This window comes from Sceloporus undulatus, chromosome 11 (genome assembly GCF_019175285.1).
Source record: "Sceloporus undulatus isolate JIND9_A2432 ecotype Alabama chromosome 11, SceUnd_v1.1, whole genome shotgun sequence".
In the NCBI taxonomy this organism is placed as follows: domain Eukaryota; kingdom Metazoa; phylum Chordata; class Lepidosauria; order Squamata; family Phrynosomatidae; genus Sceloporus; species Sceloporus undulatus.
Window position 1 is genome coordinate 5,146,898 of NC_056532.1, and position 14,666 is coordinate 5,161,563.

The window sequence follows — 14,666 nt, forward strand, 5'->3', positions numbered from 1 at the left end:
AAGGCTTTTCGGGTTACGAAAGCGGCCGCGTTACGAATTAATTTCGTAACCCGAGGCACCACTGTATGCTGCTTAAATGATGCATGCATACTAAGAGTCTGGAAGCCACGTCAAAGCCATGATCCAGTCCTAAGAACTGGAGCGCAGCTTTGGAGCAGCTTCTGTACCCTTAGGACACATGCATCATTAAACAGCATACCTCCAAAGAGACCTGAAGCAGCTTTATTTTGGCCTGTTTGTATGGGGATTCCCAGCTTCAAACAAGCTATGTACCCAAACCACCTTCAGGTGAAACTCTGAACCAAAAGACATTTATACTGTTGTTGGGATACGCTTAAAAAGGCACAATGGCCCTTTGGATTGGGGATGATAAGGCTTATAGTCCAACCCATCTGGAGGATACCAGGGAAATAATGCAGGCTTCATAGAAGGAGACTCAGATGTTTGGCTTGTGCCAAAAACTCAATTGACTCTGGAAGAACTTGAGTTGTAAAAGTTGCCTACGGACAACGGAGTCCTTGCCTTTCTGAAGTGAAGCACTCCACCCGCAATTGTCCGTACAAATGACCCCTTTACGTCTTAGTTTTCATTCCCGTCGCAGTGTGGTTTTTGTGGGCTCTGCGTCTCCAGCCTTTCCCCCTCGCCGTTTCCCATTACAGGATTGCTTGCATGTCACTGGAAGAACAGTACTAAATAGGCCTTAGTCTTCAGGTGCCCTCTGAAATGCAATCTCTTGTCTCCTTGTAATTTTCACCCAGTTGGTTAGCGTTGCTTTTTTTGGACGTTTCCTTTAGTCGAAGCTCTATAGGAGCACTGTGTCTAGAAGGGTGGTTGTGAAAGGATGGAGGAACCCCAATAATTTGGGCTTGCCACTGAAGTGTTTAAGGTTGGCAAGAGAGCAGCCATTAAAGTTATGAGCTACTTGGGTCTATAACCACTTGGATAGGTTTTCTGTTTCTCAAGAGGGTGCATGTGTTGATGTTCTTGCTCTTTTTAAAGAGAAGCATACTACTTTCTCAAGAAAACATTGTTCAATGTTTTTAACCAGGTGGGGATCCTTTGGCCTTCCAGATGTTTTAGACTACTCTTACAATCTCTGTGTTTAATGGGCACTGTAAGCCAGAATATCTGGTGGGCCACATGTGTCCCTTGATGTAGATGTTAATCAGTTGATAGAAACCTTCCTAAACTTGATGTCTTGAGGACTGTAAGTCCCAGCATCCCCTGCCATGCTGGGACATTGCATCAGACAATGAAGTGAAGCCTTGTAGCTCAGTTGTAGAGCAACTACTTTGCATGCACAAGTTGCCAGGTCTAATTTTGGCCATCCCCATCAGTAAGCATAGAGTCTAGAGTAGTGGTTCCCAAACTTTGGTCCTCCCAAAACTGCTGACTATTGGCCAAGCTGGCTGGGACTTCTGGGAGTTGAAGTCCAAAACACCTGGAGGACTAAGTTTGGAAATCACTGTTCTAGAAGGATGTTTCCAAGTTGCGTAAGACAGTATTGGACCATTGAGGCCATTAGTCTGGCTGTATAAGGTGGTTCCTATGTACCCTTTAGGGAAAGTGGTATAGCTCAGTGGTTAGGGCAACCCCTTGCCATGCAGTAGGTCCCAAGTTCATTCTCTGGCATCTCCAGTAAGCACTTTGTAGCCTTCAAGATACTGTTCGACTGTACCTCCCATCAACCCAGTGGTAAGGGATGATGTGGGTTGCCATTCAGCCGCAGCTATCAGAGCATAAGTTGCCCACCTTGGATGTAGCCAATGTTGATTATTTCAGTTACATTTATACATCACCTTTTCTTGACTGCCAGCTTACGTGGCTCACCTTCTCTCCATTTTGTTCTCACAACAATCTTGTGAGGCAAGTCAAGATGGGAAACAGGAAAAAAAAGTGACTGGGTTTAGGTTCACTTAGTGAGTTTTGGAGCTCAATGAAGTTGGATCTCCCAAATCCCAATCTGCAATAGTATAATCAGCAGAGTGCTATGAACTTGTGGCCTGATTCAGCAGCATCTCATGTTCCAAATCTGCCAGAAAGGCATTGTGACCCCATGGATGACACCGAGCCCAGCCTTTGGGGAATCATCCTGATGTCATTAAATGATATAAAGGTGGTATAAAGTTGTCATACAAGGTAGGGCTTGGAGGGGTGAGTCACCCTCCTTCTCTCCCTTCTTACTCCTCTGCCTTCCAATCCTATCTTACAAGAGAGAGGGAGGACCCCCTGTTGACTGAATAGCCTGTGAGTCACCCAGGGCAGGAGGGGAGCAGAAACAGCCCTGCAAAAATGGATTCTCCAGCACCCGATAACAGAATACTCGCCCTCTAAACAACAGCGGAGGCCTCTTCCTTCTGTGCTGTGGCTGAGATCCAATGAACTCTGCACTTACTTGGAGATACTTACTCGGTTTCTGATGTCCCCACCTCACCAGCCCGGCTGCCCAGTTCACATGGCAAACTGCTTTGCAAATAGGAGAGAGTTTCAGAAGCAAAGCAGCGTGCCCTGGCTGTGTCTGATTCAATAATTATATACAGTTGGCCTTCCACATTTATGGCTTTGACTTTTGCAGCTTTGATTATTTGTGGTTTTGATTCATATGTTCTCTAGGAATCTCTTATTCCTCCAGCGCAATTTTGCTGGAAGTTAACCATAGAGTTGCACTGGAGACTGAAAGGTCCCTAGAGAAGACACTTCTCTAGGCATTTGTAGGTGCTCCAACATGTTCACAAGCGCTATATATTACAGGGTCTTTCCATCACCATAATGCGGTTGATTCATGTTGTTCGCCACAATGTGCGTTTTGCATTCCACTCACTACTACAACCTTTTCCTTTTGCAGGGTCCACACATAGCATCAGTGACACTGGCTGCTTATGAATGTAACTCTGTGGATTTCCCCGAACCGCCCTATCCTGACCATATTATCTGCCCCGATGAAGAGGGAGTCGAAGGATCGATTTCTTTGTGGACCATCATCTCGAAAGTCAGGCTGGAGGCCTGCATGTGGGTAAGAAATACACAAAAGCATTTTAAATTGTTGATCTAGCTCCATAGGCTTAGAGCAGCCTTGGAAATAGTCCTTTCAAGGTTAACGCTTAACCATTTTGGTTAGCTTACTAAGACTACGAATACCTATGTTGAGGGATCTGGAAGACAATGATACCTGGGAAGAAAAATGGTCATAACTTATTCATTTTTAAAAGCCAACTTTTTGCTTTCTCCCCTACAGACCAGACCTATTCACCATAAATGACTAGGCACATGGCTTTGGGGAACTTTCAAACATGAATTAGGATGTAAATAGAGTGGACCAAGGTGGGGTGGGAGAGAAAATAAAGCAGATTACATATTAATAGAGTGGTGATGTATAATCAGAGAGCCATCATGGTTTAGTGGTTTGAGTGTTGGGGTATGACTCTGGAGAACAGGGTTCGAATCCTGGCCCAGCCACTGGGTGACCCTGGGCAAGTCACACTCTCTCAGACTCAAGAGGATGGCAATGGCAAACCTTCTTTGAAGAAACCTGTCAGGGAAACCCTGTGATGGGGTTGTCATAAGTGGGATACAACTTGTAAGCACACAACAACAGAATATAACCAGTCGACGTATTAATAAGTTGAAGACTCCATGGGGAGGATCTACACCAGAATGGAGAAAGTGCTCCAGCTTTGCTGCCGTTGGATGTCAAAGTGCACTGCTGGATCTGGGCCTAAGTCTTTAAAAGCTGCTAAAATATTTGAAAGCATAGGCAAGGGCATCAAGGGAACAATTTGAAAGGCACAGGGCTGCCATTGATAGGGCTCTGTCATTTAAAACTTTTCATAGCAAAGCAAGGCCTTAAGTACTCAGTTGTAGAGCCCTGGGAGAGTTTTCTGGGTTGCTCCATAGATGAATCAAACTCGGTATGGTCAGTTTAAAGCATCGTTCATTAACTAGGTTAATCGTATTAAATCTGCTTCTTAAATAGACCCATGCCTCTTCTGCAGCAATGCTTACTGTGAAGTGGGTACTTCTCAAAATGCAGAGGGCTGCTTGTTTGTAGTTTGGATCTCCTTTCAGATGCATATGCAACGGCCCTGGCTCCTCAAAGGCCCATGTCACCCAAGCTTGCCTTTACCTACGTTTTAATCATGTATTTGTTTGCATGCTCTTAAGTGTCAGCGCTGGTGGGCTCTCCATGGCTCCCACATAACTCAGTTCAAATAGGCATAACATGAAGCAGCTGAAATGCTTTTGCAGTCGCTCTCTCCCTGTTCTTGGGAATATCGTTGGCTGAGCCCATCCCTGTGGCAGGATGTTTCCAAGGAAGAAAAAGAGGCTGCAATGTTATTCTGCTGCTACCAATGAAGAGCGTGGTCTTCTTTCCCAGGAGCAACTTTGCTGTTATTTGATGTCACAACATGGGGTTTTCCCCCACTCCTTCTTGGCTTTGTTTATATGAGCTGCAGACACTGTGTACTAACTTCCTCTAAACTAAATGATGCTAAAAGCTGAATCTCTGGATGCTGTGCTACCCCTTTGTCCTAATTGTAATTAGGCCTGGAGAAACTCACTCTGTGTTTGCATATGCCTTTGTGCTTGTTGTGTATATGCACACATCACAAAGTGGTCTGGCTTTGGTTCTGTTGCTCTGTAACACTATACATACAGAAACAGGGGAGAGGGGACTTGAGCTAACCTAACCTAAAAGTTCGAGTCCCCCTAAAATTATCAGCTATTAAAGATCAAGACTTTTGAAGAATTGAGGCCCACTGAGGAACTTACCAGTCAGAGGTCCCCTAGTTTATAGCCATTTTGGCATTTGCTTAATAGGGTTTTCTATACACTTGTCCCTCCACATTTGTGGCTTTGACTTTTGTGGATTTGATTATTCATGGATTTTATCAATATCCTCTCTCTAGCTCCTCCTGCGCAACTCTGTGGTCAACTTTAACCAAAAGATGCACTGAAGGAGCTAGAGATCCCTAGAAAGAACACTCCACTATGCATTTGTAACTCCTCCAGCGCAACTCTATGGTCAACTTTAACCAAAAGACGTGCTGAAGGAGCTAGAGATCCCTAGAGAGAACACTCCACTGGGCCTTTGTAGCTCCTCCAGCGCAATTCTAGGGTCAGTGTCTGGCGGATGTTGACCACAGAGTTGCCCTGGAGGACCTAGAGATTCCTAGAGAGGTGTTCTCTGAGGTAGAATCATAGTGTTTTTGCTATTTTCAGTTTTCCCACATTGACAGGGGTCCTGTGTCCCTAATCCCAGTGAATGTGGCGGGACGAGGGTATTTCCCTCTTCCCTTAGGCAAAAGGATCTTGTTGCATCTTTGAGACTAACTCTAAGAGAAGTGGTGGCATAAGCTTTCTTAGACTTGGTCTGCCTCCTCAGATGCATGGAGAGAAATGGGCACCCTTTGAAACCCCATTTGGGGGAGCAAACCCAAAACCAGCCAAAACGGTGTCACTGCGCATCTGAAGAAGTGGATCAAAATCCACGACAGCTAATGCCAATTGCATCGGTTAGTCGCAAAAGTGCCGTTTGACTCCTCCATTCCCTTCCCCTTTTTCATTTTGTTTTCTCTCCATAAATTTTAGAAATCTGAAGCTTCACAGGGGCTGAATATTAGCCCTCAGACCTTTTGCAGTTGTTTAGCTCTGATTTGGTTTGATACGAGCATCCAAAGGGAGCCTGGCTGGATCATTCTAACAGGCTGCCTTGTCCAAACCTTATGTTTTGACAGTCCCCTGAGCAAGACATGTAAACCATGATTGTTGCTCCTGAGTCATTGGTCTTGACAGACAGACTGCCCTTGAGCATGAAGGTCCACCACATGGTCATTGTGACTCTTTTCCTTCCATTAGACTCCCACCTTCCTTCTCTGTAAATCTATGCAATCTGCCATTAAAGCCATCACATCTTGTCAGTGAGAGTGCCGCAGACTGAGACACATGTTGAACGAAGGAGTGTCCCTCCTGAGTCTTTGGCTGGTTGGTTTTGTCGGATGGCTTCAAGTGGACGATTTCCATAGGGTTGAGAAGTCCAGGAACTCCTCCCTTCAGCAGAAGAGCTGAGTTGGCTCCCTATAGCAAATTCCCTGGAATTTCCTCACACTTTTCTAATTTACTCCACCCCAAACAAGTCGGAAACAACTCAAAGGCACACAGCAACAACAATAATAACAACATGCATTTCCTATATGAACATCAACAGCTTTGTAGCTTCTGGGTTTTGGAAAGGAGAGTTTTCCCCAGCCCTGGGAATGCCCCTATTTCCTTGCTTCTAGTATGCTGTTGTTTGTTATACTTATTTACATCCTGTGTTTTTTCCCCGTTTGTCAAAACGTAGTAGATATACAGCAGATACAGTTAAAAGGATGGCGCTGTATAAAAGTTAAAAATATAATTAAATTCTCAACAAAGTTGAAAGCGGTTAAACAAACCTTTAAAAAGAACTATGCGCAGCTTATCCTATGAAAAGCCCTTTGAAAGTCAGCTTTCAAAGGCCTACTGAAACAGGAAGGTCTTTCCCTGCCTATGAAAGATAGCAAAGCTAACCACTCTAGGAAGGGATTTCCAAAGCCTGGGAGCAGCCACCAAGAAAGCTCTCCCCATCTTCTCACTAAATGTTACATGTGATGGTGCTGGGACAGAGAGAAGGATCCTTCCATAATTTCTCAGAGATAGCAAGCAGGATCATATAGGGAGATACACGCCTTCAAATTAATACAGTGGGCCCTTCACATTTGCTCAGGTTAGGGAACATAGGACCCCCGTGAAAGTGGAGAAACCACACAAGTTAAAAACAACCCTTTGTTTAACCTGAAAGAACTAACTTCTGGGGCCTCCAAAGCAACTCTGTGGTCAACATCTGCCAGACGTTCTAGGTTGACCTAGAATAGATCGGTGATTCCCAAACCTTGGTCCTCCAGATGTTTTGGACTTCAGCTCCCAGAATCCTCACTGTCGGCCAAGCTGACAGAGACTTCTGGGAGCTCAAGTCCAAGGCTTTGGGACCCACTGGAATAGATGTTGACAATTCTATGGTCAATGTCTGACGGATGTTGACCATAGAGTTGCTCTGGAGACCATAGGGCAGTGGTTCTCAAGCTCTCGTCCTCCAGATGTTTTGGACTTCAGCTCTCAGAATCCTCACTGTCAGCCAAGCTGGCAGAGACTTCTGGGAGCTGAAGTCCAAGGCTTTGGGACTTTGGGAACCACTGGAATAGATGTTGACAATTCTATGGTCAATGTCTGATGGATGTTGACCATAGAGTTGCTCTGGAGACCCTAGGGCAGTGGTTCTCAACCTCTGGTCCTCCAGATGTTTTGGACTTCGGCTCCCAGAATCCTCACTGTTGGCCAAGCTGGCAGAGACTTCTGGGAGCTGAAGTCCAAGGCTTTGGGACTTTGGGAACCACTGGAATAGATGTTGACAATTCTATGGTCAATGTCTGACGGATGTTGACCATAGAGTTGCTCTGGAGACCCTAGGGCAGTGGTTCTCAACCTCTGGTCCTCCAGATGTTTTGGACTTAAGCTCCCAGAAGCTGCAGCCAGCATGACCAATGGTAAGGGGTTCTGGGAGCTGAAGTCCAAAATATCTGGAGGATCAAAGGTTGAGAACAACTGCCCTAGAGATTCTTAGAGAGGTGTTTTTTCAGGTGAACCAAAGAAAGGTTGTTTTTAATTTGTGTTTTTTCCACTTTCACAGCACATACAAATGCCTAGACTAGATAAACGTTCTCTCCAGAAATGTCTGTGTCTTCCAGCTGTGGCTGGACTACAGCTCCCATCATCCCCTTCTATAGTGATGCTCTCTGGAATGTTTCACATTCCCCACCCAAGAAATACAGAGACGATCCAAGTCCTGGAACAGCGGCTCCTGCAGAAACACATGGATAGGCTCCTCTGAAAAAGTTACTTTTTAAAATGAATCACTTTCTGGACTTTGAAATGTAAGAATTGCCCCAAGTTTGAGAAGTAAGGCTGTAGCAAGGGAGGATCTGTTCCAAGGGATGTTATGCTCTCCATCCCCATCTGAGCTGTTTTGCAACCCTTCGGCATGTGACCCAGCTAATTCAGGGAAAGTTCATTTCCAGTATGTGCCGGGTGACTTTTCTATTTTCCCCTCTTCAGTTAGCAACAACAAGCCATAAACAAAGTCACATTTTTACAGTAGAACCACTATTTTTTGTTGTTGTTGCTTGTTCAGTTGTCTTGCTTTTGCATCATCAGAACTTAGCTTGGTTCAGGAGGCAGAGAGAAAATCGCCGGAACATATTTCCAGGGTCCAATTTGGAAAATTACAATGTTGTCGAAACTGTTTAATCCGTTCACACACTCCTGCCGTTCTCTCTCAGGGTGGAATTACAAACAAAGTGTGGAAAAGTTGCTTTTGGCAACTACCTTTGTGGGAAAAAAATGACCTTTTGTGGACAAACCCCCCAGAATCCTCCATCTAGCCTGGGCAGCAACCATGCCGTTTAGGGGATTCTGGGCGTTTTTATCCCCGAAGGTCATTTTTCGAAGCTCTGGCATGTGTGACCCTCTGGATCAGTGATTCTCAAACTTTGGTCCTCCAGATGTTTTGGACTTCAGCTCCCAGAATTCCTAACAGTTGGCCAAGCTGGCTGGGGCTTCTGGGAGCTGAAGTCTAAAACAGCTGAAGAACCAAAGTTTGGCAACCTCTGCTCTAGATGTTACTGGATTGGGACTCCATCAACCCTTATTAACCAGTGGGGAAGAATGATGGGAGTCACAATCCAACAACATTGGTCCAGAAATTTCTTATCCATGAACCAGAGGTTATGGTCAACATGGCTATGCTTCCACCAGGCTGTTCCCACATCAGTTACGTGGGACCAGGTAAGAGCAATGTGATGGCATGTCATGGGTCATTGTTATGGGAAGAACATGGGTTTGAGGTGGAAATGTTTAAGCTTCATCAGGAAGACAAAAAGAGACGCTTCTCTTGAGATCCAAGTGGATTATGGTTTGGAGGTGGCAGGTTTTGACAGTACAAGTTGAGTTCTGAATTGTCCACATGGGTGGCTGAGATAGTGATACCTTTGCTTTTTGCTTTCTTTCATGCACATAGTTATAAAATATATGTGTATATATATAGAATTACTGTTAGACTGAGGTGTACACAAAACATAAACGGATGTCATGTTAAGACTTAGGTCTCATCTTCAAGAGATCTCATTATATATGTGCAAATATGCCAATATCTGAAACACTCTGAAATCCAAAACACTTCTGGTCCCAAGCATTTCAGAGAAGAGAGACTCGGTCTGTAGAAGTGTCTCAGTTGTAAGGTTCAGTTTGGCCCTAAGGAAAAGTTAGGTTAAGAAGGGGTAAAGCTTGTGTTAATTTGATATTCCTAGTCCTCTATAATCATTTTTGGCCTTCTCTTGTACCTTTCCATATTCACATGCTGTTCCTGATGGAATAGACATGCAGGGCCTTTGGGGATGTGGCACCACAGTTCAGAAATCCTCTTTTCAGGGAAGCCCGCTTGGCTCCTTTGCAATGTGCCTTTTGTGAAGCCTTGAAAATAAAAATGAAGTTCTCTTTGGGACAAGTTGCTGTTGCTTCTGCATATTCTTTCTGCCCTATTCTACTCTAATTTCTTCTTTCTAATGCTCTTTTTGGGGGCCTGCTTTAAATTGGGCTAACTGTGTTATTAGAATTTGAGTGCAAGCCATGCTTGGAAACATTAGTTACCATCCCAAAAAGGTAGGTCCCGGATTCCTAGAATCGTTTGGGGATTCTGGGACTTGATATCCTAAGTAAATAAAATGGGGAAAAATAGCTTTCCCAAGTTCTAGGTATAGTTTTTCAAGCCAACCAACCAACCAGGTTTGTCGGGGAAACCAAAATTGGCACCTGCTCTCAGTGGGAAAATGAGTATTTTTACTCATTCACTTGCGGTCAAACCCACGGGTGGTTTATGGTGCGAGCCTAGTTTTCTTTCTCTTTTACGTCTTGTCACCTTCGGTGGTGTGTGTAGCCTGGCTGGCTTGCTTTGAGTCATCAACCCTCAGTTCCTCCCAAAAAGAAGCCTTTGTGTGGTGTGTCTGATTTGCGGGTTGTGTATCCTCCTCCGTGAAGCTCTGCTCAAACCAATTGTCTTGCAGATGTTGGGCAGGGACATCTTTCCTTCCTTCCATTGTCTCCTTTTTGCAAACCGGTGTGTGTTGGAGATGGATGGACACACCTTTGCAGTCCCACACTTCCAGATGTATATACAGTGGGGTGTCATCTAGAAGTATTTTTTTGTGCATGGTTCCCATAGGTCATGCTGGTTAGGCCTGGTTGAAATAGTCATCCCAAACATCTGGAAGGCGCTATCTTTTTATTGGTCATTTGTTACATCTGTACTTCGCCTTTACTCCAGAGAGCTATAGAGGTATGAGTGGTTTCTTTCACCCACACTCATAATAACTCTGTGAGGTAGGTCCTCTCACCTCCTGATGGGTTTCATAACTCAGTAAGCCCTAGAACCTACAAGCCATGGCTGAAAACACATTGAAGATATCAGTACCAATAAAAGTTAAGTAATAGTGCACACCACTTCACACACACTTGTTGTTGTTGTGCGCCTTCATGTTGTTTCTGTCTACGACAACCGAAGGTGAACCCGTCAAGGGGTTTTCTTGGCCAGATTTGTGCAGAGGGGGTTTACTTTTGCCTTCCTCTGAGGCTGAGAGGGTGCCACTTGCCCAAGGTTAAGAAACAGAAGAAGATGAAGAGGCCAGAGATATGAAGGGTTACTTTTTTGGACTACAACTTAGAGACTCCTCATAGAATCATAGAGTTGGAAGAGACCGCAAGGGCCATCCAGTCCAACCCCATTCTGCCATGCAGGAAATCCAAATCAAAGCATCCCCGACAGATGGCCATCCAGCCTCTGCTTAAAGACCTCCAAGGAAGGAGACTCCACTACACTACACTCCTCAGGCAGTGAGCCATTGGGGGATTCTGGGAGTTGTTGTCCCAAAACATATATATATATATATATATATATATATATATATATATATCCAAGTTGTGCTGTTGGCCCCTTCACCTTTGCAAAAAGGGATGGGATCTCCTGAACAATGTGGACCCATTGCATCTCTTCTTTTAGGGGTCCACCTACCCTACACCCCGAATGCACAGATAGTGAGTGCAGAAATGTTACTTGGCACTTTAAGTCCCATTCTTGGGGGAAAGTCGGGATATAAATAAATTGATTGATTGCTTCTTTATTAAAAAACAACCCTCTCTTTTTTGGTGCCAGAGTACTCAAGGCAGCTGCCCTTCTTTCCCTGCAGCTGCCCGTGGGAGGCGAACAAAGAAAACCAAACGGCTATAGAGTTGCTGGGAGGGGAGGGGAGCCGTGGCTATAAAAGCCCTTGTCACCCGGTAACGGCTCCCGAGCAAAGACCATCTGCTTGCGGCTGAGGTGTGTCCCTCCTCTTGCCAGCTGTCCCGATTGTTGTCCCTTGTACCTTTCTTGCCGTTTTGTAACCTGCCCGCTCAACTCGGAGCCAAACTTCCTCTTCCATTAACCTTTGGTTAGCCAGATGGCAAGTGCCAAGAGGCGCGCTTGAACCGAACACGGTGATGTCCCTCTCCTAAGGTTTTGTTGGTCAGATTTATTCAGAGGAGGTTTGCCATTGCCTTCTGAGGCTGAGACAAAGTATGACTTGCCAGGGGTCACCCAGTGGGTTTCCACAGCTGGGAGGGGACTTGAACCCACGTCTCCTCAAGTCTTAGTCCATCACTCAAACCACTATACTACACTGGCTTAGTAAACTTGTTGTGTGTTGTTATGTGTCTTCGAGGCAACGCTGACTTAACAGTGACCCTCTCCTCGGGTTTAATTTGCTAGATTTACTTTGGAGAGATTTGCTTATGGTGAGTCTAAATACATTGCTTTCCTCTGAGGCAGAGAGAGTGTAACTTGCACAAGGTCACTCAGTGCATTTCCATGGCTGAGCAGATTCAAACCTTGCTCTCCCAGAGTCCTAAGAGTCCAAAGCAATATACCATGTTTGCTCTCAGTTAAAAATAATGTACATTCATCCCTCCATATTTGCAGCTTTTATTATTCACAGATTTGATTAATATGTTATCTATAGGAACATCTAGGTCCTCCAGTGCAACTCTATGGTCAACCTTAACTAAAAGTTGCACTGAAAGACCTAGAGATTCCTAGAGAGAATACTCTAGGCATTTGTAGCTCCCCCAGTACAGTTCTCTATGGTCAGTGTCTGTCAGACATTGACCACAGAGTTGCACTGGAAGACGTAGAGATTCCTAGAGAGGTGTCCTCTCAGTTAAAAACATGATTTTTTTTGTTTTCCTTCCGATTTCACCATCCAGGGTGCTGGTACAGCCATTGGAGAGCTGCCTCCATACTTTATGGCCAGAGCGGCCCGTCTCTCTGGAGCGGAGCCTGACGATGAAGAATATCAAGAATTCGAGGAGATGCTGGAACATGCGCAAGCTGCACAAGTAAGGACACCCCCAAAGCAGCATCTTGTCTGGCAATGTTCTTGCCTGCTTTGGATAGTTGCTGCTCCTGGAGAGCAGCTGGGGGGGAATTAAAATAGCCTTGATAACATTATCATGATCATGATGATTGTGTTTAACAATTGCTTTTCATCTCACCATTCCCCCAGTGATGTACACAAAATACATATAAAATATAGTAATATGCACACACATACATTCACAATATAGAATAGATATAAGATTACATAGGGATTCCCCAGTTGAAATGCTTCTGCAGAGGATGCCCTGTCTTGTCCAGTTGTCAACATAGACTCTCGGAGTGATGGAAAAACCAACAGGGTTTGTGCTGAAGGCTTAAAATTCGAAGCAGGTTTGTACTGGGAGAAGGTGATCTTTTTAGATACTCTGGCCCTCAACTGCTTTTCACATGATGCAATACATAGAAATACAAATGCTAATTGAATGTGCCTTCAAATTTTTGCATGGTTTTGTACTCCCCATTCAATTTTAGGACAAGGGAAGAAAGACCCTTTTCTAAAAACAAGAAATGAGCAGAAAGTACTTTCTGTTGTCGAAAAAGGTCTTTCCCAGACCAAACATCACTTTGGTGGGCCTTAAACGTGGGGGAAGGCCCCTTGGAAAGATGCTCAGGGCAAAAAGTGTATGTGTTCAGGGTGTGCGTTTTGCCTTCCAAGATCTCTTGAGATGCTAATGCATGCCTTTACTTTGTCACATTTGCCCATCTCTGTCCTAGATGAACAAAAAGCAAACTGTCTCAAATCAAAAAACATAGCCATGTTATATATTTGTGTATAATTTATTTGGAGCAGCTATACCCTGCCCTTTAGTCAGAAAGGCACTCTCTTTTTAGTTTAGTTTTAAAACTCCGTTTCAGTATAAAAATGGTACAGGAGAATCCAGTCACACCTATGAGACCAACGGAGAAAAATACATTTCTAGCGTACGCTTGAATGGACTCCAATCCACTTCATCAGATGCATCTTGGTTTGCTGTATCTTAGAGCACTGACCTGAGACACGGAGCCCAGCCTTTCTTTTCCACTTTCAGGAGGAGAAGGAATCTCAGGGCAAATTTTGCATTGGACCAAAAGGTGTGCCTACGTATATTTCCATCATTTGTTGATGGAAATTATTTCAATGACGTACAGCACACTATACAGCTGTGGTTGATGCTTCATGGCTCGTGCTTAATGGCATCACCAGTGTTTCATGTTGTTCTAGTTATCAGTGTAAGACTTAACACAAAAGAGATAACACAAATGAAAGAACTTTATTTAAACAAGTCTGCAGCCAACTTGTAACAGTCTCTTTCCCTCAAGCTCTGTATCTTGACTTCCTTGTTGTGTTCCCTTTACTTTATCTTTCCTCTGTGTCACTAGGTTTCTCTTCCTGCCTGCTGTCTTAACCTTCCTACTTAGCCCCACATATATTGATACAGCCGGGTCATCTGTAGGTCTCAGGTTGTGGCCCTGAAATCTCATTGCTTGAATAGTCTTGACCTGGCAACCCTAGGTAGGTACACCTGAGTCCACAAAAGCTGCTGCTACGTTTGTCATTGTCTCAGTTAATCCCAAAGATCCTACATGAGTCCTTTCTTTTTATCTCAGATCAACTCAGACTGTGTTCCTAACAGATAACGTCTGTTTTTCCTCCCCGTTGCTTTTTAAGCACACACTTGCTTTACACAAACCTGTGCACATTTTTGGGATTGTGCGAAAGACACCGGAGTTTTTGAAAGCACATGACTTGTAAGGCAGCTATAAGTTGCAACTTTGAACATAGCAGAGAGATCTTTTAGCACCTTTGAGACTGAAAGAAAGAAGTTGGCAGCATGAGCTTTTGTAGACTTAAAGTCTATTTCCTCAGATGCATTTGGTATAGTGGAAGCCAGGGACAGACCTATAGATGCCATTGGTGTGTGAGAATGTCAGTTCAAATTCAAAATCCTTGGTGTATGGAAACGGAGTAGCAAGTCCAGTTTTAAGTGTGGTCGTTTGTGAACAAAGACATAGCCATGTTAGTCTATAGACTCAGAATTTGGAGAGATCTTGTAGCACCCTTGAGACTAACTGAAAGAAAGAAGTTGACAGCATGAGCTTTCGTACATATATACATATGCATATATAGATGTTATATTCATCTGAGGAA

General features: G+C 44.3%; 1 protein-coding gene across 4 annotated transcripts in view; it reads left to right on the plus strand.

Annotated features, from left to right (window-relative positions):
- The window catches only part of VMP1 (vacuole membrane protein 1), a 97,331-nt gene that overhangs the window by 25,207 nt on the left and 57,458 nt on the right, over positions 1 to 14,666 (plus strand). For all 4 annotated transcript variants that reach the window (XM_042442264.1, XM_042442267.1, XM_042442266.1 and 1 more), the window contains exons 6-7: positions 2,846 to 3,013; positions 12,367 to 12,498. In XM_042442264.1, coding sequence (XP_042298198.1) covers positions 2,846 to 3,013; positions 12,367 to 12,498 — 300 coding nt within the window. The remainder of the gene's footprint in view (positions 1 to 2,845; positions 3,014 to 12,366; positions 12,499 to 14,666) is intronic.